At 38.5% G+C, this 25958-nt stretch overlaps 3 protein-coding genes and 1 long non-coding RNA gene across 6 annotated transcripts; 3 read left to right on the plus strand and 1 right to left on the minus strand.

Annotated features, from left to right (window-relative positions):
* The first annotated feature begins 499 nt into the window (after positions 1-499).
* Positions 500-3947, plus strand: LOC114166848 (pyruvate dehydrogenase E1 component subunit alpha-3, chloroplastic-like). Its single transcript, XM_028051713.1, has 3 exons — positions 500-938; positions 1723-2503; positions 3421-3947. Exons 1-3 carry the CDS (start codon positions 702-704, stop codon positions 3696-3698), a joined length of 1296 nt encoding a protein of 431 aa, XP_027907514.1. The 5' UTR covers positions 500-701; the 3' UTR covers positions 3699-3947.
* A 146-nt stretch (positions 3948-4093) lies between these two features.
* On the plus strand, positions 4094-6894 carry LOC114165634 (RNA-binding protein CP33, chloroplastic). The gene is made up of 5 exons (XM_028050209.1): positions 4094-4124; positions 5168-5307; positions 5820-5921; positions 6019-6324; positions 6402-6894. Exons 1-5 carry the CDS (start codon positions 4094-4096, stop codon positions 6480-6482), a joined length of 660 nt encoding a protein of 219 aa, XP_027906010.1. The 3' UTR covers positions 6483-6894.
* Positions 6895-9279: 2385 nt separating this feature from the next.
* LOC114166712 (two-component response regulator-like APRR3) lies at positions 9280-14533 on the plus strand. 3 transcript variants are annotated; one of them, XM_028051490.1, is made up of 9 exons: positions 9280-9439; positions 9589-9815; positions 10782-10943; positions 11037-11167; positions 11285-11431; positions 11795-11903; positions 12000-12414; positions 13103-13874; positions 14030-14533. In XM_028051490.1, the coding sequence occupies exons 2-9, from the start codon at positions 9635-9637 to the stop codon at positions 14141-14143; spliced, it is 2031 nt and encodes a 676-aa protein (XP_027907291.1). In that variant the 5' UTR covers positions 9280-9439; positions 9589-9634; the 3' UTR covers positions 14144-14533. The 3 variants fall into 3 exon arrangements, with proteins under 3 accessions (XP_027907291.1, XP_027907292.1, XP_027907293.1); XM_028051491.1 differs by having other exon boundaries at positions 9322-9439; positions 9618-9815; XM_028051492.1 differs by lacking the exon at positions 9280-9439 and adding an exon at positions 9513-9531 and having other exon boundaries at positions 9618-9815.
* LOC114166714 lies at positions 12979-14981 on the minus strand. Its single transcript, XR_003600013.1, has 3 exons — positions 14682-14981; positions 13339-14256; positions 12979-13256 (listed from the first exon to the last, which is right to left on the minus strand). It is a non-coding gene; the product is annotated as an uncharacterized LOC114166714 (long non-coding RNA).
* Positions 14982-25958: the final 10977 nt, after the last annotated feature.

Below are 25958 nucleotides of genomic sequence, written 5' to 3' on the forward strand. Positions count from 1 at the left end.
GTTTTGGAGAAAAAAAGTTTTTTCTGAAGATTTTTATTTTATTTTTTACTTTCTACAATGTCATTCTCACCGAGGTTAAACATATAAATTTTGAATCAAAAATAAATGTTTCATCACAATAACAATAAAAATATACTATATGATCAGTGTTTTGAATGGTGTAAATGAGAAAAAAAAAAAAGATAAAAATCGATGAAAAATATAATAAAAATTGAAGATGTTTGGATGAAAAGGTCAAGAGAACAAGTGACTTAAAAATATATAAAAAAAAAAACTAGAATTTTAAAAATTTTGTTCTTTTCTTCTCCGACCCATGTGCCATTTTAGTTTTTTCCTCACATCCTTCCCATCTTCACAACCAAACATCTTGTAAAAGATGGCCATAAAACTCATTAAAAAAAGGAAGCTTAAATTTGTGAATGTAGGAAAAGTTGGTTGGATTTTGTGGTATTCATTAATATTTGTTTGCAATGAGAGTAGACAAGTACATACATAGGCATAAAGCAAGTGTCCCTCACTCAACCCAACCTCAAAGACGGTTATCTCCAAGTCTCACTCCCTCGTTACCTCCGCCCCTGTTACTTACTTCCTTGTTTCTCTTACTTCTCTTCTCTTCTATAATAAACCCCACTTTTTTGCTTCCTTTTCGCCTCAATTCGTCACACTGATTCCATTTGGCGTTTTGTTGCAGGGACACCAAAATGTCTTTCACTGCAACCAAGTTCGCACCCTCTCCTCTCCCTCTCAATTCCACCACCCCCAGATCCAATGACAAGCCTCTCTCTTTCTCCTCCGACCACTCCAAAACCAACCCTTCTTCCTCTTTTCTTGGATCCACTCGCAAGCTTCTTCGCTTCACTGCTCTTGCCAAGCCTCGTGCCCAAACCCGTGCTTCTACCCCTGTTGCTGATGTTCTTCTCCACCAAACCTCCAATCTGGTGACCCTTTCTCCTTCTTTCTTCATTGAAATATCCCTGCTTAAATGGGTGTTGGTTCTGTGACATGGGTTTGGTGAAAATAAGAAAAAAAAGTTCCGTTTTTTATTCTGTTTAGCTCATTGGAGTTGGACCCAGTTGAATTTTTGAACTGGATGATTCAAATGTTAATTGTTTTCCTATAAATTATTATTTGGGTTGCTGTTTATTCTTTTTACAATACTCTTGGTTTGGGTTGGAAATCTCAAATTTTTCATTCATTTGAGTTCACTGGAATTGGATCCGGTTTGCTTATGAGCTGCTTGATTCAAATGCCAATGTTTCTTTTTATTAATTTATTATATGGGTTGATGTTTTCAGATGTGCGGTTCGACACACTGGTTATATTTTTATAGTTTACAGCACAAAACTTAGATTAGATGCAGTTCTGCAAGTGTACTTGGCGTTGTTCTTCAATTAGAATTGGAGTTTCACCTCAATTAATAAAGTAGTCCGTGTTTTTTTACCTTTCATGGAAACTTTTATGACGTGAATTAGCTACGTGAAACTTCAATTATGGTTGAAAAGCAACTAAAAAAAAACATCTATGGAATTGCGATGCGGTTAAGTTTTGTCCTATTTTATGTGGGTTTTAGTTTTGTGTGTTATTTGTCCAACTGGCTTCAGAAGTTCAGATTAATGAAACTTGTTGGTGTTGTGCTACTGCTAAAATATGTAAGTTTGGAAATTTTTTGTTTGGGAGTAAGTGTTTTGAGATTATTGCTTTTGTCTGGATTTGTGAGTGCAGCTTATTACCAAAGAGGAAGGGTTGGAGCTCTATGAAGACATGATACTAGGGAGGTTCTTCGAGGACAAGTGTGCTGAGATGTATTACAGGGGCAAAATGTTTGGTTTTGTTCACTTGTACAATGGCCAAGAGGCTGTGTCAACTGGGTTCATCAAGCTTCTGAAGAAGGAGGATTATGTAGTGAGCACCTACAGAGACCATGTTCATGCATTGAGTAAGGGGGTTTCCTCTAGAGCTGTAATGAGTGAACTGTTTGGAAAGGCAACAGGATGCTGCAGAGGCCAGGGCGGTTCAATGCACATGTTCTCAAAAGAGCACAACATGCTCGGTGGTTTTGCATTCATTGGTGAAGGAATTCCGGTGGCCACTGGGGCTGCATTTTCGAGCAAGTACAGAAGGGAGGTGCTGAATGAGGCAGATGCTGATCAGGTGACACTGGCTTTCTTCGGAGATGGGACTTGTAACAATGGACAATTCTTTGAATGTCTGAACATGGCTGCTCTGTGGAAATTGCCAATTGTGTTTGTGGTGGAGAATAATTTGTGGGCTATTGGGATGTCTCATCTCAGAGCAACTTCAGATCCTCAGATATGGAAGAAAGGACCAGCGTTTGGAATGCCGGGGATTCATGTTGATGGAATGGATGTTTTGAAGGTCAGAGAGGTGGCAAAGGAGGCAATTGAAAGGGCTAGAAGGGGAGAGGGACCAACCCTAGTGGAATGTGAGACCTATAGATTTAGAGGACATTCATTGGCTGACCCTGATGAGCTTCGTGACCCTGGTGAGCATTTACTTGGATAATTTCTTCTCTTCGTAGTTCTTAATTTTGAGGTGTGTATGTTGATGTTCCTTTGCACTTCTTGTGGTATTTATCTTCAGTGCACTTTGTATAATCATTACAAATTTACTTTGCCATATAGTTTGCTCAACTTGGTCTTAGATTAGTGATATTAATTGATGGAGGTGGTCATGCATTCCAAATTTTGTTAACAGTGTGAAGAGGTATTATACTTACTGAAGAGAAATATGGCCTAAACAACCAATTTCTCAAACTTTAGTTATTTTTTCTGAAATTTGGGATAACATTTTCAGTTTTGTTTAGGCTTCGCTCATACAGTACATTTTTATTAAAAGAAAACCAACAGTTTTAAAGCCAATGGTTGTAGAATAGAGAAGAAGTGTTATTAACCTGGCTGAGAGTATACACAGAATTTTAAAAATGATCTTGACTTAAAGAAAAATACGTGTGTGAATACTGAACCAATTCGTGTAAGGGTATGCATATTCTGATTGATAAACTCTATCAGACTATAAGACTATAGTTTCCTGCCAGATGACACTTCATCTGCTGGACGACAACAATCTGGTTGTCTGACAGGTGAAACTATCGTCCGATAGAGTTTATTAAGTTTGATTTCAGTTGTTTCTGCAGTCTCTTTTCTGCCTTAATGTCACAAATTGCACTGAAATATGATGGTTTCAGGTTCTTAGTTGTTCTAGCATGGTAAATGGGTATCCTTTTAAGATGTTCTCATAAATAATAACTATGTTTTGTACTTACATATGTCTAGTTAGGTGACTACATTTTTATTTCGTGATGAGTTTGCATAAGCTTTGATAAATTCTTTTGATTTTTGCGTATCTGGTGCTCATAAGTCATAATAGTTACTAATTATAAGTTCTTTTCTGCTCTGACAGCTGAGAAGGAACACTATGCTGGTAGGGACCCCATCACTGCACTGAAACAATACCTTTTTGAGAACAATTTAGCCAGTGAGCAAGAATTGAAGGCCATAGAGAAGAAAATCGACGAGATTCTTGATGATGCAGTTGAGTTTGCAGACAATAGCCCTCTTCCACCACGTAGTCAGCTTCTGGAGAATGTGTTTGCTGATCCAAAAGGCTTTGGAATTGGTCCAGATGGAAGGTATAGATGTGAGGATCCAAAATTCACTGAAGGCACTGCTCAAGTCTAATCTTTTCTTTCTTTCTTTCTTTCAACTTTCAGTTTTGTATCAGTGTTCTTTTCTCATGCTTAATTAGTTATGAAATGTTACACAATGTCTAATATAAACAGGATTTGTTCTTTAGGTTGGAAACTTGGTTTTATGTGTCTTACATTTATCATTGTTTGTTGAACTAATGTCAAGAATGATGACAATCTTCATTATAGATTATAGCCTCTACCAATGCTGTATAATAAAACTTTTGTTGTTTCTCTTTTCTCTTGCTTTCTATCAATTTAATGGTGAAATTCCATAGAACTTTAATATAGATAGGATCAATGCTTCCAGTGACTCAGTGTTGTTCTCTGTTGTGGATCTTTTCGAAAAATCCAATTTTTTTCCTTATAAATTAGTGAAAGCCAAACATGTCATTATTTGCATTCCTGTCTGTATTATGTCAGTATAAAACCAAACGCATTTTTACTAATAAATGTTAAATTGTTGTCAAAATCACTACAAATATGTGATTAAAGGTCTATAATGATTACGCAAACTTGTTTGCAAGAGATTTTTATGGAAGATTTTTTAGTTTAATGGCCATCGTTTATGCCATTTTTAATAATAAAGAAGTTATGATTTATATTTATTATAGATTGTTTTGGATACAGTACTTATTGAGTGCAAAATGCTTTTTTGAAAACCATAATTTAATCTCTTATGTTTTTTTTTTCACAAACATAATCTTATTTAATATTGTTATTTTAAAATTATTTTATGTTTAAATTTGGACACCACTCGCAATAGATATTAATATATATTCAATACATTGATAATTTCCATAACATTTTTTTATAATTTTAATATTTGTAATATAAAATTTTATCATTTTAATTTGATATTAATTTAACATGAGAGAAGTTGTTACTCGAATATCAGATGAAACCTAACCACAATGACAAGAGAATTAGAAAACAAAATGCTAAAAAAATCACAAACATATTTAAACCTAAATAACATTTAATATTTTAATTCAAAAATACAAAAAAAAAATGAATATTCATAAATTATCACTGAAAAACAATTTTGTCAATTAAAACAATTTTCAAATTAGATTTTAGTTTTTATTCTGTACACTTTACTTAGGTTTTTGAGACAGTGGTATAACTTAGGCGCGAGCTTAATTTGTTATCCTCTGTTCTATCTACTGCACTTCTCACCCTTTCTTTTTGGGTGGATAAAAGCAAAACCAAAAAAAAAAAATGCCACACACCCTTTTTCACACTTTTCTTACACCGTCTTCTTCTTCTTCTTCTTCTTATGTGCTACCCTTCAACCTGTACAAACCCCAAGTGAAACGATTCGTTTTACATTTTGGGCTTCCAAGGCGTTCCCGCACATCTCTAGAACCTTCTTCATCGTCTTCTTTCTCTCCGCAGAGGAAAACTAGGGAGGTGGTTGGAGAACGGATTAATGGAGAAGAATATGTTTACCCTAAAAAGGTGATGGTTTTGTGGATGAAGAAGATAACGAAAGGCTTGGAAAATCGTGTGAAGTGTACGTGTGCAACCTCCCCAGAAGCTGTGATGCAGCATACTTGCTTGACTTGTTCAGGCCATATGGGACCATTCTATCTGTTGAGGTTACCCTCTTAGCTTCTGTTTCTGTTTTTTAATTTTGTTTTTTCATTATGAATTAGCTCGTCCAATTTATTCAGGAAAAACATGTCTGGTATTTTTGTTTTTAATTTTGGTTTATGTATTATCCGAAGGAAAATAATTAAAAAATGTCACTTTCATTCCTGTTTGTTCTTTTATAGTTTTTTCGAAAACATGAAATAAGGTGGCATTTCTAAATTGTGAATAAGGCTAGTTAGAAAAATATAATTTTGCAATTGAACACCTAATCAGGAGTGTCTGACAAGTGTAACATAGGGAAGAAGTATCTGTGCTTATATAATAGGTTACAAGATTTTAATTGTCAAATTTTGCTTGGCCAATTTGAAAATTGTTTATAGAGCAAAGTTTCTGGTCATTATCATTATAATCTGAATTCTGAGTCAACATTTCAGAAATGATACGTGAGTACTATGTCTGAGAGTTTGGATCATCATTAGGTCTTGTCTTTATGGTGTTTGTACTTGCCTTACTTCAGGTTTGCCGAAATGATGAGACTAATGAAAGTAAGGGGTGTGGTTACGTGACACTGGGATCTGTATATTCAGCAAGAAATGCAGTTGCTACATTGGATGGATCAGTTAGTACTGTGAAACTGTCACTCCCTCCCTTGGTTGTGTTAGAATCATTATGCCTAGGTGTTTGATTTAATTTTTCTTTTCTGTTTTGGACTGAAGGATGTTGGTGGGCGCGAAATGAGGGTTAGATTTTCAATTGAGGTGAATTCTAAAAGAAGGGGTTTTAATAAAGTGAACTCTTCCACCAAGAGAATCTTATACTATGAATCTTCTCATAAGTTGTATGTTGGCAATCTTCCTAAGACAATGAGACCTGAACAAGTGAGAGATCACTTTAGCAGATTTGGAAATATAGTTGGTGCTAGAGTTATGCTTGATTTTAAACAAGGGAAAAGTCGAGCCTATGCCTTTCTCTCCTTTCAATCTCAGGCGGAACGTGATGCAGCAATGTCTCTCAATGGAACAGTAAAATCTGCTTCTACCACTTTATGATATTTGTTTCATTTGTTACTGTTTGTTGCTTAGTTTGGTCTTTCTTGCAGGAATTTTATGGTCGAACACTAATAGTTAAAGAGGGTGTTGAGAGGACAGAGCCTTTAACTGAAGCTTCAGTGTCTGCATAACAATGGCAGCAATTTTGGTTTTTCTCAAGGAGGAAGATTTCTGGTGTGTATAGCTGAGGCATATTTGCGAGGCTTCTACACTAGAAAATGTTAGGTCAGAGAAGAGGTGAGGTGACCCTGTCACTGCGGCAGTTCAGCAAAAATATGGGTGAATTCTATTCTATTTTTCTTGTATTTCAAATTGCAATGAGTAATATGAAAGTGTTGTTGTTGAGTCAAATTGATCTTTGAATTTAACGATGGGGTGAAATAGTGCTACTATTGGTAGTACAAATATTGCAGAGCATTGTGAAGTAGAACATGAATAACCTCATTCAGAGTAAAGCTGGTACATCAAGAACAGGTGCCTTATTATAGGTCACAGTAGCATGTGTAAGTGTGTTTAGAAATGGGACTGTTTTTAATCTTGAAACTAATCCTAATACTATATTGTGGGTAGCCTTGCTTCATGAAAAGTGGCATGTAACACAGAAAAAGTGTTTTCTGGACCATTGAAGACGTTTTATTTTATAATATCTAGTTAACAGAGAACTCGCGATAGCAAAGCATGCTACTGAGAAATATTGGATGAAAATAAGTAAAATCCAAAAAAAAAAATCTTACAAAATAGTCTATTATATAGTAATTAGGTATATAAACTGAGTAACCTTTATTTGAATTGACAAAAACACTTTCTCTTAATTTTAATTTAAATAATAAAACATATGTATTCAACTCAATTATCAATGGAGCATTATATCAATTTTAGCTTTCTATAGTTAACTTGTTCTTTTATAAAATATAGTTTCTATATATTTATTGAATTGTTAGGTAAGTTTATAATTTTGTATTATGAAATAATGGTTGCAAAGGTTTTTTTAATATGACTTAATAGGTTTTTTTTTTGTTCTAATATTTAATTGGTTTATTTAATTTCATCTCTCAATCTTTTATTCTTAAATCAATTTTCATTTATTTAAAAGGAATTAATATGAAATCTTTTTCGTAAATTGGTGTTGACACTAGTTAGAAAATAATATGTGTCAGTGTCAGACATTTAGTTTCTTCGATCCTTCCGTCTCTCCATTTCTACTCAAATCTTTTGCCCTTTTTTTTTCAATTTTCCCCACCTCCTCCATGCCTCCTCCATTTCTCACCCTCCAATTCTCTCATACCATAACTCAAATCATGGAAGGCATAAGGTTTAAATTCATCGAAAACCTTATCCCCCAAATTCTCCACCTTTTATTGCTCCCATCAACTCTCTCACATTCGATGACAAACAACTACTCACAAATTCTCCACCACCATATGTTTCTTATTTGATGTTGCTCTATTGTCTGACTCAACTTTTACTAACATTTGAGTGTTTTCTTCTATGTGAAATTCCTGGAAGTTATTTCCTTCTTATGAATTACAAGGCTTAAATTAAGGTTGGGTGTGGGATAAGGTTAGGATTGAGGCAATGCTTGATTTCGTCATCCTCTAAAGAATTTTCGCTGATTGGAACTACAATGTCCTAGATCTTGTGAAAGATTTTGAAGGTGTCGTGATTGTGTGTGTTCTTGAAAGATCTTGTTGAGGAAGTTTCAGTACTTCTTTTTTAGTCTTTAGATCTTCTCAACTGGCTAGTTCTTGTTGAAATTGAGTTGGAGCTTCAACTTGTTGTACGTGATATAATTGTCTCATGGCATAAGTAAAGTGAATCATGATATTTGGATTGTTACATACTAAAGTGTTTTGACTATTAATTAATACTCGGCCTGGTAATAACTATTTGATAACTATTATCTTAAAGTCTCATGGCTTAATGTCCCAAATCTTCTCAGTGTCACCTTCTAAAATACCCTAATAATGGTATTAGAACCAAATTTATCTTAGTGATAATCTCAAACACATGCAAACCGAGTCTCGTTGTAGTAAAATTGGATAACATCTATAATTAATGAAAGTGTATTAAGATGATTCAGGAACTCAAATAAGTTAAAAATGTCACATGAAATAAAAATAAACAAATTAAACACCACATAAAAATACCCATTTATCCATTAAGATTTTAGATGAAAAATAATATTATAATTCTTTACACATGACTTATTGTTTAAAATTTCCTTATATATCTTCATCTGAAAATGGGTTGAGAGAAAATTAATTAAAAGAGCAAAACATCTTATCTAAATTGACATCACACCTTTTGTGATTTTAACTTCTATTAACAATCCTTTTAACACTTATAAGAAAATCCCTTTTACACTTATAAGAAAAAAAAATCACATTAATGACCTAATACTCATAATTTTGAAGTACTCAAAAACTACTACACTGAATATTTTAGTTTAAGCTGGTGTCTCCAGTTGTAATGACCTTATTTCATTTTACCACTAAGAAGGGAGATAAGCTGCTTTATATTTCATTTTTCTTGTTTTCTGATTTCCAAAATTTTTAACAATTTAGTTTTGTTGAATTTTATTTTCAGCGTATTTTTACTTAAATATATTTTGAGCATATTCTTTTTTACCTAAATTAGAATACTTTTACTAATATGAAGAAAAGGCAATGATGGATAACGTATTAAAGTGACTGGACTCACAAACAAAAGAAAGAATGAAAAAACAAATAGATTAAATCTTGGTGACTCCACGTGTCAGTCTGTAGACCACGAGATCAAAGCATTGTAAAATAAAACCAGATATTACTGTACAGAAAAATATCGGCCCTGAGAGAGGATATAAGGATGACAAGTGTCCATTGGGTGGACCCCACGTGTGGCAGAAGATCACCTCAAGCGTTGCATATTAAAATAATTGATGGCGGAAACTGCGCCACGTCATCATGGGAGTAGCGATCCACCTTTTGATGATCCAGTGAGAGGGATGGAGATTTTGGTGGGAAGATATTTTTGACGATTTTCGCGGTTGTGGGCGAAAGCTGGTCACCAGTGAATCAGAATCGGAAGCAACTAAAGAAGAAGAAGAAGGGTTTGTTCCAAACAAAACAAATCATTTTTCTCTTTGTTTATTATAATATTATTGTTGTTATTGTTGCTCCTGAAGACGACGACGGTGATGAGGTCAATTTCATTTACTCTGTTTTCTTCTTCTTCGTCTTCCTCGTCGTAACCGATTAGGGTTTTTTCTGTTTGGTCGTGGAGTGAAGCATGCTTTTGTTTGAGAATGGCTGAGTTGAGTAGTACGATGCAAGACCCCGGGACGGGCAACAATGGCGATCGCTCCGCTGAGGTGGTTCGGTGGGAGAGGTTTCTGCCGCGGATGGTGCTTAGAGTCTTGCTTGTAGAAGCTGATCATTCCACTCGACAAATCATCGCTGCGCTTCTTCGCAAATGCAGTTACACAGGTTCTGCTTCTTCTTCTTCTTAATTCGGAAGAACTCGTTATCGATTTCGCTGTTTATGTCATTTTCTTTTGGATGATGTTTGCGGCATTGTATTATTTAACTATTTGCCGTTCGCTTGCTAAATTTTTTCTTTAGTTCTACCGTTTTGATTATGGTCTATGGAATTAAGTTACGTGTATAACCGCGGTGGTATCCAGAGAATACTTCTATTTAATTTTCCTCATGTTGGATTCGGGTAACGTTATGGATACGTTGGTCAATGTGTTTCTGTTTTTTTTTTTTTGTGATAAATTTTAGTAAGTTTTTGCAGTTATGATGAATTATGACCTGAGTGTATGAAAAATGAGAATCTCTGTTTTCATTCAAACATAGGCTTATTCGTCGTTATGTTTAGAGTGTTTAAAACGCAATAAACGTGATTACTTTACCAAGGTTTTTAAAAAAGGCGGCAACCCTGTACAAGTTCACGAGCATCGATGACGCAACAGTAGAAGCACAGGCAATTTTTGCAATATCAATTAACACGATGAAACTGCATTTGTAATCCGCAATTTAAAATCTTGACTCCCACTGTAATTTTAGTTTTAGTGGAAGTATATTTGGTAATGTTTCAATAATCTTTGTTTCTCGAGGGGTGCAGTTATGTTGGTTAAAGCAGTGTAAGTTGTTATATATTCTTGGTACCCATTTTTGTCTCCATCCTTTGAATAAAAAGTGAATAATCCAATTGTTTTAATTTCAACCTCTTTCGTTTCAAATGATGTATTTGTTTGCATTATATTTCGGGAAGGAAAGTCTGGTAACGTTTATTATGTTATATATATGTATTTGTATTTGGTTGGAATAACCAACAATTTATTATTTCAACAAACTGATAACGGAAAACATTAGGGATGATCCAATTTCAGCTAGACATTATTATTATCATGCTTTACTACTTAAGGATAGTTTTCTTTTTCCATGTAGTTATGGCGGTTCCAGACGGATTAAAGGCATGGGAGTTGTTGAAGATGAAGGCGTCCGAGCTAGATCTCATAATAACTGAAGTGGATCTGCCAGCAATATCTGGATTTGCACTTCTTTCTTTAATCATGGAGCATGAAATTTGTAAAAACATTCCTGTCATAAGTATGTTGACTTGTTACTTTGTATTTGTATTTTTAGTCTCAATGTTAGATAGAAATGGCTAATGGGCTCAGGTTTATTTTCATCGCTGTGCAGTGATGTCTTCTCATGATTCTGTAAGCATGGTGTTGAAATGCATGCTAAAAGGGGCAGCTGATTTTCTTATAAAACCTATTAGGAGGAATGAACTAGGGAACTTGTGGCAGCATGTATGGAGAAGGCACGCTGTACGTCATATTTTTCAATCTTTTTATAGAGATTTTTTTGTATTATTTTCTTCTTTTATAATGTTTAGCATATACTTACTTGTTCTTTCCTCTCTCTGCCGTATGCTATTCATTCAGAGTAGCACTCCTACTCTAAATACAACATTTTCACCAAAATATCTTAAAACTGCCTCCGAAGACAATTCTGCAAGCAATAAATCTAGTGGTTCCGTGGCCTCCTCTAAGGAAAACAACGAATGCAGTGAAAGATTAAGCGAGGCTCAAGTAAGTTCACTGCCTCAATGTTGCCAAATTTTTCTTTTAATGTGATTCTTACAGTATCAATTTTCTTGGAGTTTGGTTTGTTGAGTGTGAAGTGATTGACATTTAATTGAATTATATTTTATATCTGAAATTCTTTCTACAATTTTCACTCTGCATGGATTGAGTGACATATAAAGATATGCAACCTAAATTTTATTGCACAATGCATTTACAAAACCACTTCACTTGAAGAAAATATCCTTTCTAGATTGGTTTTGCTTGTGAAATTTCACATAGTAACAATAAGTTTTGCAAACTCTTGTCTAGAGCACTTGTACATTGCCAATTTTGGATGTTTATAGTACATACATGGAAACTATGCAGGACGTGCCCCAACTGAAAAGTTCTAAACAGAAGAAAATTGATTTGGTGAAGCATGAAAATTTTGCCAGATTTGAAAGTGAATCAACAAAGATGGATAATGAAACAAGAGGTATACTAATTTTATTTTACATTTGGATATGAATGTGTTTTTAATCTTGTTTTTACGTATTGATTATTGAGCTATCTGTTAAAACATTTAATGCAGATAATTCAATTACAATTGTATCAAACACTGCAAGGTGCGACAAAACTTTTAAATCGGCGGATTTAAGGCTAGAACAAGGCCATGGCTGTGCTGATACTGAAATTGAGGTTGAAATCTTAAAATCTGATTTAGGCATAGGAGATTCTAATATTAGTACTGAGTTGCATGGATGCAGTGATGAAGGGGTGAAACCTATTAAAGGAGCTATTGACTTGATTGCAACATTTGGAAATCTTCCAAAGCACCCTGATGAAAACTGTAGTCTTAATGGTGGTAATACAACCATGTTTGATGGTGTTACGCAATTGGAACTTTCTTTAAGAAGTGATTTTCCTGGAAGTTCATGTAAACAAGCAAGCGAAGCAACTGAGGAATCTCAAAGATTGAACCATTCAAACACCTCTGCATTTTCTTGGTGAGTTCTGTGTTTTCTTGTGACTTTTTAGTTCTTTAATTGACATCTACGATACCGTAAAATCTTTCTTCCCTAAGAAACTAATCTTGACCAGTGGAAGAAAGTTCTTTGTGGAGTTTTGTTATATTGTTTCTCTCATGTTCTTTCATGTCTTTTTGTCAGTTTTATTTATGCTGTTATATATTAACATTGGTGACAGCTGAACAAATGGTGATTTGGAGTGAAACATAATTTTGAGAGCCTATGATCTATTATAATCTCATGGAAGGATCCAAATCATGGTAAAACTTTTAGAGCCTATAGTTATGCTTCTAAAACCTTAAATACTGAAGAGACCACACAAATGTGGGTGCTTTTGTGCACCGTCATCTGCATTAAGAGGAGTTCTTCAATGAGGCTTGTTAAAATAAATTGGATTGTTCATTTTCGAGTTTATAGATCAAATAATCACTTTGTTAAACTATACAGGTTGGCCCCTCTTTGTTAAACTTCTGCACCCTTATGGTTCCCCCAACCCCCAACACCCAAAATTAAGGCCATGTTTAAGCTTTCACTTGGATAATGTGAAATCAATATCGAATCTTTCATTCTAAATTATTTTTCCTAGTGATCCTTTCAGAAAATCAACTTGCAATAATTCTTTGCGATTACACATTTTCTGACGGTGGGTGACAATTTCTATATGCAGGTATAGTAATAGTAAATTGGTGCACCCTCTTTTTCGAACACCATCAATTACATCCGCAGAAGTAAACAACCCCAGTTGGGATTCTCATGAATCGCATAAATTGTCTCGAACTACTTCTGGAAATTGTTGTCAGTATGATGGCTCAAATAAAAACCTGGAGAATATGATCGGTACAGTCATTGATCAGCATGGACAAGTTAAGCCAAAATTATCAAACAGTCAATGTGGAATGTTACCTGTTTCAGGGGTTATTTCCGATCTTAAGTCCAAGGGACATGGTAATGCTTTCACTTCAGTGTTCTACGCACCATCTGGTCCTCACCCTGTGTGGAGTCCGAAACCAGTCTGCCAGAACGAGAGTTCTCCCTTTCCCACAAGTACCTCCTCCCAGTCCAATCCTGAAAGTCACAACTCTGACCAATATCATGAATGTTCCAATGATGCTACTTGTCTTAATCAAAATGTAAAGGAAGACGCTGATTTGGATCAGGAAAGGCGTGATTCTCCTGCTGCTGATCAGAGTGCTGGTTATAGTTTATGCCATGATGCTTCATATCACGTCAATAGTAGTGCGTATGGAAGCATGGACAGTGGAAATGATGGGCATGCTACTTCAGCTATAGTATCCAAGAACAACCCAGAAGTTTTCAGTGATAGTGTTTGTCATAATTATGACGGGTCTCGAGGCACAGAATCTCATCGCACTAGTCAAAGAGAAGCAGCTCTAACCAAGTTTCGACTGAAGCGGAAAGAGCGATGCTTCGAAAAAAAGGTATTTCAACCAGCACTGATACTGTTAGTAGAATGCTACTTCACCTTAAAAGTATTTACGGTAAAGGTAAATCTATGATTAGAATTAGGTTGGAAACTCCTGTACCATCTTCTGCTGATTATCCTATTAATAAGAACTCTTAATTTGTTGTAAAGGTTCGATATCAAAGCCGGAAAAGACTGGCAGAGCAGCGGCCTCGGGTCAAAGGGCAGTTTGTACGCCAAGTACACAATGATCATCCAGTTGCTGATGCCGGTGGTGATTCATGAAATTTGTTTTTTTATTTACTTAGGTTACCTGTAGTATTAAATTACTGCTGACTGTAACACTGATTGCATCCACAAGGATTAGCTGTAGGTTGGTTTGTGTGTGTTGGTGGAATCTGTTTATCATGAAGCATTAGGCAAAGTAAGAGTAGGCCAGTAGGGAGATAGCTAAAGGGCAGTGTCATTTATTCTTATGGTGTTTCCTTCTGAATTTATATTTGGACTGCCACATGCAAATTTAGGATTTTGTAATATTTAGCGGGATCGATTTGGTTTTACCTGTGTATATGATTTCTTGGTTAAATACTAATATGGGTCTGTAATTACATAGTTCGTAGGTTTCAGTTTGAAAAAAAACCCTCGAGAATCTCTGGTTTTACTGTTGAAGGATCATTCTTTGCATTCGATTGTTGAGCATGGTTTTAAACTCATCATGCAGTTGCCCTATCTATTTTAATTCGCAACTATTTACTGACATTAATTCTCTGTTTACTCGATACATAGCAATAAGTGCAATAAGTGGCAAGGTAAGATTGCATACCTGTAAGTAGTCTCCGTGCCATTTGGAAGGTGGTGGTAACCTGGCAGATTATATAAATTATGGCTTTAATACTGTATGGTTCCTTCGCATGTTCATCATGTTCATGTTCATGTTCTACAATTTTCTTTCCGTTTCTCTGGAGTTTCGTCTTCTCTAATGAAGAGATTGGAACGCAGATTATCTGAAATGCTGAATGTTAAGGGACATAAAGATGGAGAAAGCAGTTTCATAGGTAGTGGCTACATGGTGGACGATTGACATTGAAGAGTGGTCCTTGATGAAACAAGCACATGGACTTCCTACGGCAAAAGCATCAATAATGTGCACTTGTGGGACACTATAATGTCTGGGATGATGTGGGACTGCAAGACGCAATCATTCAAACTCCAAACTCAAAATAGTACTCAACTGAAGACACGTTAGCAATAATCAGCACATCATGCACAAACTTCACAATTATTTTTGTCCATACATTTGCGAAAGGGTTCAGATCGAGCCACATCACCTTCTTGGGCTATTTTATTGCTGACCCAAAAAAAAAAAATCTTTCTCCTTCATCACTGGCAATTGTATTACTATCTCACTCTTAACCTTTTGCTTCTTTTTGTGAAATAAATTAAGGTGCGTTCGGTAGTACTGAATTTTTTAGTTCTCTTCTTTTATTTATTCATTTTTTTCATCTGGTCCATCTTCTAAAAATAACAATTCGAGTAAACTAGGTTTTCCGTAAATGATTTTTAGTGAAGCTTTTCACACAAAAAATTCCTACCAAGAGAGATGACAATTTAACTTTTTTTTAGTTAGAAATAAACGTTTATTACTGTTATTAAATCGTTAAAGAGTTATAAATTATTATGTTTTTCGTAAAAACTAAAATCCTCGCATTAGTTCTTAATGTAAGACACTTATAACATAATTCCACATGCTAATAGAAGCAACTAATTCAGTTTATTTTACTGAATTTTTAACTCAATATTACCAGTTGCCAAATTTACCTTTTATCATTAAAAACTTTTAAAATTCTGTTCTTATTAATGAAAAATATATTCATACTATTTAATTTGGACGAACTATAAAATACCTTATAATGAAGGCAGCCGATTTTTTAAAACATATTCCTCTATTTTTGAAGAAAGAATATTTCTTTTTATTTATTTCTTTAGAATTTCAATGATATATTTTATTATACCTTTAGTTATTGTAAATCCCATTTTTCAGTCTTATGTATGTTTGGGCCTGGCCTCTTCGTAGGCCCAAGGCCAGCCCTTCAGTAGGACCCCTAACCCCTTCATTTTTGTTCCATTTTCAGAAACCAGCTTCTGTTCCCTCTCTTCATCTCAAGCAAGGTGCTCTGCTAGGGCACACCATCCTTACGTCTTCAAGTTAGCAAAACTCCCTCTTTTTCCAGGTAAGCTGAGCTTTAGAGCTCCTAGTCCATTCCTTCTCCTCTTCACTCCATTTAAAACGCGTGGGTCAAGTTGGGGTTAAGTTTCTTGACTTCGTTTTGTCCCTTTTGCCATGTTTCAGCTCATTCCTGGGGCTGTAGTACCCCTTAGTTCAGATCGGTTTGCTTTTGGTGCTCAATATAGAGGTAAGGGAAACTAGATTTAACCGTTCATTTTGTTGTTGGGTGTCTTGTTGGTGTGTTCCATGTTTATAAGCTTGAGAAGCCTGTTTAATTGAATGAAACTGAGTTGCATGTGTTTTGGGTGTTGATCTGGGCTGTTTTCGCTACTGCATGTGTGTTGACAGTGGTGAGACCTGTTAATCTCGCTCAAGCGAGCTCGTCTCGCCTAGGCGAGAATAACAGGGCTTTTGCTTAAGGTTCTGCCTCGAGAACTCGCCTAGGCGGCCATTTTTGTTTCTGAGCGACGCCTAGTCTCGCTTAGGCGAGAAGGCCTCGCCTGAGCGAGATCTCGTGAAACCTCCACTGTTGCGCGTCTCGCCTGGGCGAGAATTCGCTGTTTCTGTGAGGACAGCATCTCGCCTGAGCGAGTCCGCAAAGGCGTGCTCTGTTTTCCTAGTTGTTTGAATGGTCTGTTGCATGCCTTGGTTAGGTTATCCTTCCTAAATAAGATGTACATAAATATGCTTGGGTGTTTGAATTTTGTGAGTTTAATTGGCATGATTGGTATGTGGTTTATCATGGATTGTGGGTTCGTAGTAACTTGACGTGAGAATTGGATAAAGGACCAAAATGAGCTGAGGAATTGTATGAGGAACATGATTCTGATTGTGAGATAGGCGTAATTTCATGAGTCCCATGGGGAGACTTCATGGTGGTGTGTAGTGTATATGTTAAGATATGGATTCAAGTAAGGATTGCATCCCGAAGCTCTAAAGGGTCAGCGAGTCTCAAGTAGAGCAAGCTGACCCAAGTGGTGAGAGTAGCGGGAGGCCCTAGTCTATGGCAGGATAATGGCCTTAGACGTTTAAAGGCTAACCTTGTGCATGGTAGGGTGAAACCCATTGGCAATGGCTCTGTAGAGCAGTAGAGGCCACCACAAGTGCAAGCGTCTAGTGAATCCAATCTTGATATATTTATCCGGATAATTGAGTCATAGTGTCCTGCTTGTTTGCTATAACATGATGTTCTGTGCCTGTTGTGTTGCATGCTAAAGTATATTTAAGTATTTGTTCATTGTATCATGATAAAAATTAAATTACACTAGCTTACCCTTGCATTTTTGTTTTGTGTTGATGGTGTTTTCTCTTTTGCGATGATCACCCTTGGTGGGAGCAGATGGAGGAAATTTTGGGAGTAGGCCCGGTGGTAGCAGTGGTGCAGCTTAGGGGATCTGTCTATGTGATTCTCAGGGTTGGTCTATGGCCCTAAGTGCCTTTTGTAACCTCATGCTCTAGAGGAGCATCGCCTTTTGTAGAACTGTTAACTTTCTATTAGGTTGCCTATGGCATGGTGGTATGCCTAAATTTGTTTTCACTGTATACTTCTGGATGACTGTAACAGTTAACTTTTCTATCGTTTTTGTTCATCTGAGTGCTTCTCGTTATTATAACTGTGTGATACTTTATTTAGTAGTGTAATCTATTAAAATGGGATGTCACATTTTTATGGTATCAGAGCCTTCGTTCCTAAGTGTCTGTGGGCTATGTGTTTGCTTAGCTTTCGTTGTGTGTTTCTTGTCGTGTTTAGATGGGTTTCAAGTCTAACCAAGTTCTGATGGTTCTTCTGCTTGTCCAGTGTTATGGCACCCCCGCGTATCGCTCCTCCTCCACCCCCTCAGGGCGATGGGCAAGATCTGGCTAGGGCGATCGAGGCCATGGCTGCTACTTTGACCCAGCAAAGCAATGCCATGTTGCAGCAGCATGAGGCGGCGATGCAGCGCCAGGAAGCCTCTCTTGAGCAGCAGAACTTCATGATGCAGCAGATGGAAGCTGCTAGGCAGGCTGCAGAGGACGCTCAGAGGCAGCATGTGGATGCTCTCCGTCAGTTAGGGGAGAATGCTGCTGGTGCTCAGATGCATGGTCCTCATCCCCAACCTCCACCCCCTGAATGGAGTTTGGAAGACTTCTTGAAGCACCGCCCCGCCAAGTTTGATGGCAAGTCGAGTCCCGATCAGGCGGACCAGTGGATGAAGGATATGGAGCGCATCTTTGATGCCAAGAGGTGCCCCGATGAGAGCAGGCTTGCTTTCACTGTCTACATGCTCACAGGAGAGGTAGAGCATTGGTGGGCTAGTATGAGGCTAGTGATGGAGGAGAGGCATGAGAATATCACATGGGAAGCCTTCAGGAGGAGGTTTCTTTCAGAGTATTTCCCTGATAGCGTGAGGTACGCTAAGGAGGTAGAGTTCCTCCAGCTGACACAGGGGAACAAATCAGTAGCTGAGTACGCCGAGAGATTCAAGCATCTGGGACGTTTCTACACCATGCCGCTCGATGAGGAGTGGCGCTGCAGGAAGTTTGAGAATGGTCTTAGAGGAGACATCCGCTTGATGGTGGCCCCGCTGTCCATCAAGGACTTTGCGGCCTTGGTAGAAAAGGCCAGGGTCATGGAGCGTATGAAGGTAGAGGTAGAAGCCCAGCAGCAGTCACATCAGAGAGTTAGCGGACCATCTGGGTCCAGGCCACGAGTTGAAGAAAAGAAGAAGCCTTATGCTAGGCCTCATCCACAGCCACAGGGGTCTAGAGGTTTTTCTTCCCCACCTAGCAGGATACAGTGCCACCACTGCGGAGGATCGCATGTGAAAAGTTTCTGCCCACAGCTATCCGGGTTTTGCAGATGCAACCACTGTGGCAGGGAGGGCCACTTTGGTAGAGATTGTCCCACTCTGAGGAGGACAGTTGCACGACCTTCACCACAGGCTCCGAGCCAAACTTCTGGTCAGACTCAGTAGAGGAGGGGAGGCAGCAGGCCTCAGGCTACAGGCAGGGTTTTTGCGATGACCGGGTCAGAGGCAGCAGGTTCAGGTAACCTTGTGATCGATTGTTGTGTGATATCTGGAAAGTCTTGTTGCGTGCTTTTTGATTCTGGAGCGACACACTCATTTGTGTCAGAGTCTTGTGTGCGGGAGTTGGGTCTGCCGGTGTGTGAGCTACCGTTTGTCCTCGTGGTATCTACCCCGGCATCTGGGTTGGTTAGGACTTCCTCTGTGTGTGCTAGATATCCAGTTGAGGTAGAGGGGCGCGTATACAAAGTCAATCTTATATGCCTCCCTCTGCAAGGGCTTGATGTGATCTTGGGAATGGATTGACTCTCCGCCAATCATGTTTTCATAGACTGTCGGGAGAAGAAGCTGTTGTTCTCAAACTCAGAGGAGCCTGAGTTGTTGTCTTCTCATGGGGTTATGAAGGAAATCCAGGGCGGCGCACAGTGCTTTATGGTTTTTGCCAAGATGGAGGTTGAGAAGGAAGAGAGGATCACTGTGATACCAGTGGTCAGGGAATTTGAAGATGTGTTCCCCGAAGAGGTACCAGGTTTGCCCCCGAGGAGAGAAGTTGAGTTCTCCATAGACTTGGTACCGGGAGCCAGCCCTGTGTCGATAGCTCCTTATCGCATGGCCCCAGCGGAGTTGGTGGAGTTGAAGAAACAGATAGAGGGATTGCTAGAGAAACAGTTTATACGGCTGAGTGCTTCGCCGTGGGGAGCGCCTATCTTATTGGTAAAGAAGAAGGATGGCGACTCGAGGCTGTGTGTGGATTATAGGCAGCTGAACAAGCTGACTATCAAAAACAAGTACCCCTTGCCGAGAATAGATGATTTGATAGATCAGTTGCATGGGGCGTCGATGTTCTTCAAGATTGATCTTCGGTCAGGTTATCATTAGATTCTGGTGAAGGCAGGAGATGTTGAGAAGACTGCTTTCAGATCCAGATACGGGCATTACGAGTATGTTGTCATGCCATTCGGTGTGACTAATGCCCGGCTTTGTTCATGGACTACATGAACCGGATCTTCCGTCCGTTTCTAGATAAGTTTGTCGTGGTCTTCATAGACGACATTCTCATCTATTCCAAGACGCATGAGGAACATGCCGAGCATCTGAGAGTAGTGCTTAGTATCTTGAGGGAGAAACAACTGTTTGCCAAGTTGTCAAAGTGCGACTTCTGGATGAGGGAGGTGCAGTTCTTGGGGCACGTGATATCAGCTCAGGGTATAGCTGTGGATCCAGCTAAGGTAGAGGCCGTGATACAGTGGGAATGTCCCAAGTCAGTGATTGAGATTCGGAGCTTTGTGGGTTTGGCTGGCTACTACAGGAGATTTATAGAGGGGTTCTCCAAGATAGTGGCACCCCTGACACAGCTAACCAGGAAGGACCAACCGTTTGCATGGACGGATAGGTGTGAGGAGAGCTTCAGGGAGCTTAAGCAGAGGCTGACGAGTGCCCCAGTGTTGGTAATCCCAGATGTGAGTAAACCCTTTGAGGTTTATTGTGATGCCTCTCATCAGGGTCTTGGGTGTGTCTTGATGCAGGAGAGGAAGGTGGTGGCCTATGCTTCAAGGCAGTTGAAGGTTCATGAGAAGAACTACCCCACTCATGACCTAGAGTTAGCAGCGGTGGTTTTTGCTTTGAAAATCTGGAGGCACTACTTGTATGGTGCACAGTTCCGTGTGTTTAGTGACCACAAGAGCTTGAAGTACCTCTTTGATCAAAAAGAGCTGAATATGAGGCAGAGGCGGTGGATAAAGTTTTTGAAGGACTATGACTTCGAGCTTCTCTACCACCCAGGGAAGGCGAATGTGGTGGCAGACGCACTGAGCAGGAAGACCGTGCATGTGGCATACTTGATGATAAAAGAGATGGAGTTGTTAGAGAGCTTCAGAGACATGAAGCTACAATTTGAGTTAGAGCCGGAATTCATTAGGTGTAGCACCTTGTTCATATCTAGTGACTTTCTGGGCCTAATCAGGGAGAGGCAAGCAAGGGATGTTAGTCTGCAGAAGGTGAAAGAACTACTGGGGTCGGATCAGGCCAAGGAGTTTGCCTTGGGTAGTGATGGTGTGCTGCGGTTCAGAGGCAGGGTCTGTGTACCAGATGATGTGGAGTTGAGGAAGTTGGTCCTTGAGGAAGGACACAAGAGTCTTCTTAGTCTGCATCCTGGCATGACTAAGATGTACCAAGACCTCAAGGAGAACTTCTGGTGGCAAGGCATGAAAAAGGAGGTTGCACAATTCGTATCGGCCTGTTTGACTTGTCAAAAGGCTAAGGTGGAGCATCAGAAACCTGGTGGAACGCTCCAGCCCTTAGATATTCCGGTGTGGAAGTGGGATAACATAGCCATGGATTTTGTTACCCACTTGCCTCGCACCGTGAGAGGGCATGATGCTATTTGGGTGGTGGTGGATCGGCTAACGAAGAGTGCTCACTTCTTGGCAGTGAATCTCAGAATGTCTATGACCAAGTTGGCCCAGCTCTACATCCGAGAGATAGTGAGACTTCATGGAGTGCCTAGTAGCATAGTGTCTGACAGAGACCCCCGGTTCACTTCCAGGTTCTGGCAGACACTTCAGGAGGCTATGGGTAGCAGGCTGAGGATGAGTTCCGCTTATCATCCTCAGACGGATGGCCAGTCAGAGAGGGTGATTCAGTCCTTGGAGGACTTGCTGAGGACTTGTATCTTGGATCACCTTGGCAGTTGGGACGAGGTGTTACCGCTGGTGGAGTTTACCTATAACAACAGTTACCAAGCGAGTATAGGGATGGCGCCTTATGAGGCTTTGTATGGGAGGAGATGTAGGACTCCCTTGTGTTGGTACCAGCACGGTGAGTCAATTTTGGTTGGACCAGAGTTGTTGCAACAGACCACAGAGAAGGTGCAATTAGTGAGAGACAGGTTGCGAGCATCTCAGAGTCGGCAGAAAGCCTATGCAGACCGAAGGAAAAGACCCCTAGAGTTTGAGGTTGGGGAACATGTGTTCTTGAGAGTGACCCGAACCACTGGTGTGGGGAGGGCTATCCACTCAAGGAAGCTGTCTCCTAAGTTTCTGGGTCCATATCAGATCTTGAGGAGGATAGGGCCTGTGGCTTATGAGATTGCATTGCCACCCCAGTTGGCTAATCTACACCCAGTCTTCCATGTGTCGTAGCTACGGAAGTACGTGTTTGACCCATCGCATGTCTTGGAGGCAGAGGATGTGCAAGTCAGGGAAGATCTCAGAGTAGTGGTACAGCTTGTGGCTATAGAGGACCGCCAAGTGAAGGAGTGCAAGGGAAAAGCCACCAGTCTTGTGAAGGTCATATGGGACCAGAGGACGGGTGACTCGACTTGGGAACTTGAGGAGGACATGAGGAGTTCATACCCACATCTGTTCTGGTAAGTCTAATTTTTTGAGGACGAAAAATTTTTGTTGTTGGGGAGATAATGTAAACCCCATTTTTCAGTCTTATGTGTGTTTGGGCCTGGCCTATTCGTAGGCCCAAGGCCAGCCCTTCAGTAGGACCCCTAACCCCTTCATTTTTGTTCCATTTTCAGAAACCAGCTTCTGTTCCCTCTCTTCATCTCAAGCAAGGTGCTCTGCTAGGGCACACCATCCTTACGTCTTCAAGTTAGCAAAAACTCCCTCTTTTTCCAGGTAAGCTGAGCTTTAGAGCTCCTGGTCCGTTCCTTCTCCTCTTCACTCCATTTAAAACGCGTGGGTCAAGTTGGGGTTAAGTTTCTTGACTTCGTTTTGTCCCTTTTGCCATGTTTCAGCTCATTCCTGGGGCTGTAGTACCCCTTAGTTCAGATCGGTTTGCTTTTGGTGCTCAATATAGAGGTAAGGGAAACTAGATTTAACCGTTCATTTTGTTGTTGGGTGTCTTGTTGGTGTGTTCCATGTTTATAAGCTTGAGAAGCCTGTTTAATTGAATGAAACTGAGTTGCATGTGTTTTGGGTGTTGATCTGGGCTGTTTTCGCTACTGCATGTGTGTTGACAGTGGTGAGACCTGTTAATCTCGCCCAAGCGAGCTCGTCTCGCCTAGGCGAGAATAACAGGGCTTTTGCTTAAGGTTTTGCCTCGAGAACTCGCCTAGGCGGCCATTTTCGTTTCTGAGCGACGCCTAGTCTCGCTCAGGCGAGAAGGCCTCGCCTGAGCGAGATCTCGTGAAACCTCCACTGTTGCGCGTCTCGCCTGGGCGAGAATTCGCTGTTTCTGTGAGGACAGCATCTCGCCTGAGCGAGTCCGCGAAGGCGTGCTCTGTTTTCCTAGTTGTTTGAATGGTCTGTTGCATGCCTTGGTTAGGTTATCCTTCCTAAATAAGATGTACATAAATATGCTTGGGTGTTTGAATTTTGTGAGTTTAATTGGCATGATTGGTATGTGGTTTATCATGGATTGTGGGTTCGTAGTAACTTGACGTGAGAATTGGATAAAGGACCAAAATGAGCTGGGGAATTGTATGAGGAACATGATTCTGATTGTGAGATAGGCGTAATTCCATGAGTCCCATGGGGAGACTTCATGGTGGTGTGTAGTGTATATGTTAAGATATGGATTCAAGTAAGGATTGCATCCCGAAGCTCTAAAGGGTCAGCGAGTCTCAAGTAGAGCAAGCTGACCCAAGTGGTGAGAGTAGCGGGAGGCCCTAGTCTATGGCAGGATAATGGCCTTAGACGTTTAAAGGCTAACCTTGTGCGTGGTAGGGTGAAACCCATTGGCAATGGCTCTGCAAAGCAGTAGAGGCCACCACAAGTGCAAGCGTCCAGTGAATCCGATCTTGATATATTTATCCGGATAATTGAGTCATAGTGTCCTGCTTGTTTGCTATAACATGATGTTCTGTGCCTGTTGTGTTGCATGCTAAAGTATATTTAAGTATTTGTTCGTTGTATCATGATAAAAATTAAATTACACTAGCTTACCCTTGCATTTCTGTTTTGTGTTTGTGGTGTTTTCTCTTTTGCGATGATCACCCTTGGTGGGAGCAGATGGAGGAAATTCTGGGAGTAGGCCCGGTGGTAGCAGTGGTGCAGCTTAAGGGATCTGTCTATGTGATTCTCAGGGTTGGTCTATGGCCCTAAGTGCCTTTTGTAACCTCATGCTCTAGAGGAGCATCGCCTTTTGTAGAACTGTTAACTTTCTATTAAGTTGCCTATGGCATGGTGGTATGCCTAAATTTGTTTTCACATTATACTTCTGGATGACTGTAACAGTTAACTTTTCTATCGTTTTTGTTCATCTAAGTGCTTCTCGTTATTATAACAGTGTGATACTTTATTTAGTAGTGTAATCTATCAAAATGGAATGTCACAGTTATTGCCAAAATTTACACATGTATTTATATGGAGAGAAAAACAGATAAAAAAAGAAAGTTTACAACTATTTTATTAGAATAATTTATTTTATTATATTTCTTTGTTCCTGCAAGATAATATTAAAGACCTAACAAGAAAAGAAATGGAGGGATCTTTCTTCTTACTCATAATCAAATCAACAAAATTGTTTTCAGATGTTGATTTCCAATAAAAAATACTTTCGAAAGTCGACATTACATTTTAGACTTTCGGATGTAAAATATATATATTGGAATTGGAGGTGTAAAAGAAATTTTGGAGGTGCAAAGGAGAAAAACCCGAAATGGAGAGAGTATTTTAATGAATAATACTTGTATTTAAGAAATCATGTATGTGAATATTTTGTGTACTACATCTCATTAACCAAATAGATTTGAAGCATTTTACGGATTCGCGATTCCTAAAACTAATACGAAAAGTTTATCTATTGCCAAACTTCCTTTAAGAGTATAATAATTATATATTTCCAATTATATGACCTACCGATAAAAAGAATCACTATCAATAATTATTATAAAATTTGTGATAGAATAACAATTAAACCAATGCATAAGTTATTTTATCATAAACGAAAACACAATGGTGATTTACCCTTTCACATTTTAAGTTTTTTATTATAAGAAAATTCCAATGAAGAGCCTACATGAGCAAGAAGTGAAGTCTTGGCTAGGCTCCAATCTAATGAGGCTTGTTTTGACTTTTGAGATTGAATGATAAAAGTAGCCAGAAAGCTGATAGTGAATGCTTACACATGAAGATATTAATGGACTAAAATTTACAAATTAATTAATTAATATTCTTAAATCTTATCTACTGATAGAGACTCACCAGTATAGACAACAAATTACTCAACACAGTTTTTTGCGTTTAATATTTGAATTGAACTCAAAATTACTTAGTTAAAACAAGTTTAAGTTAATTAATAAATGTTTTCAATGCTATCTTGCATTGATTATTCTCTAACTTAAGGGTGCAAACAAATCAGATCGAGTCAACTTCTTGAGATTTGTCTGCTTGTAAAATAACTTGTTTCAATCAATCATAATTAGGAACTTGAGTTTGATATATTAAAAATAGGGTTAAATATGTTTTTGTCCCTTAATTTTCAGTGAATTTTGGAATTAGTCCATTTCGAAACTTTGAACCAATTTTGTTTTTCATCTTTCGAAATACGTGGATTTAGTCATTTTAATCAAATTTTGTTAGGTTTATTTGATGTTTCGTACGCATTTCAGAATTGTATTTGAGTTGTTTATATTGTTTGACACATTTTTTCTTTAATGTTAAGTTAAATACTATTATGAAAAGTACTTGAAATGTCAAATAAACTTAACAAAATTTGATTTAAAGGACTAAATTTAAGTAGTTCGAAAGATGAATGACTAAATATACGTATTTCGAAAGATGAATGACTAAATTAATCCGAAATTTCAAAATAGACTAATTTCAAAATTCACTAAAAGTTACACGACCAAAAACATATTTAACCTTTAAAAATATATTAAGCTTGAGTTTAACTGGTTTAACTCCTTTGTAACTTT

The sequence above is a fragment of the Vigna unguiculata genome, chromosome 10 (assembly GCF_004118075.2).
Source record: "Vigna unguiculata cultivar IT97K-499-35 chromosome 10, ASM411807v1, whole genome shotgun sequence".
NCBI classification, from domain to species: Eukaryota; Viridiplantae; Streptophyta; class Magnoliopsida; order Fabales; family Fabaceae; genus Vigna; species Vigna unguiculata.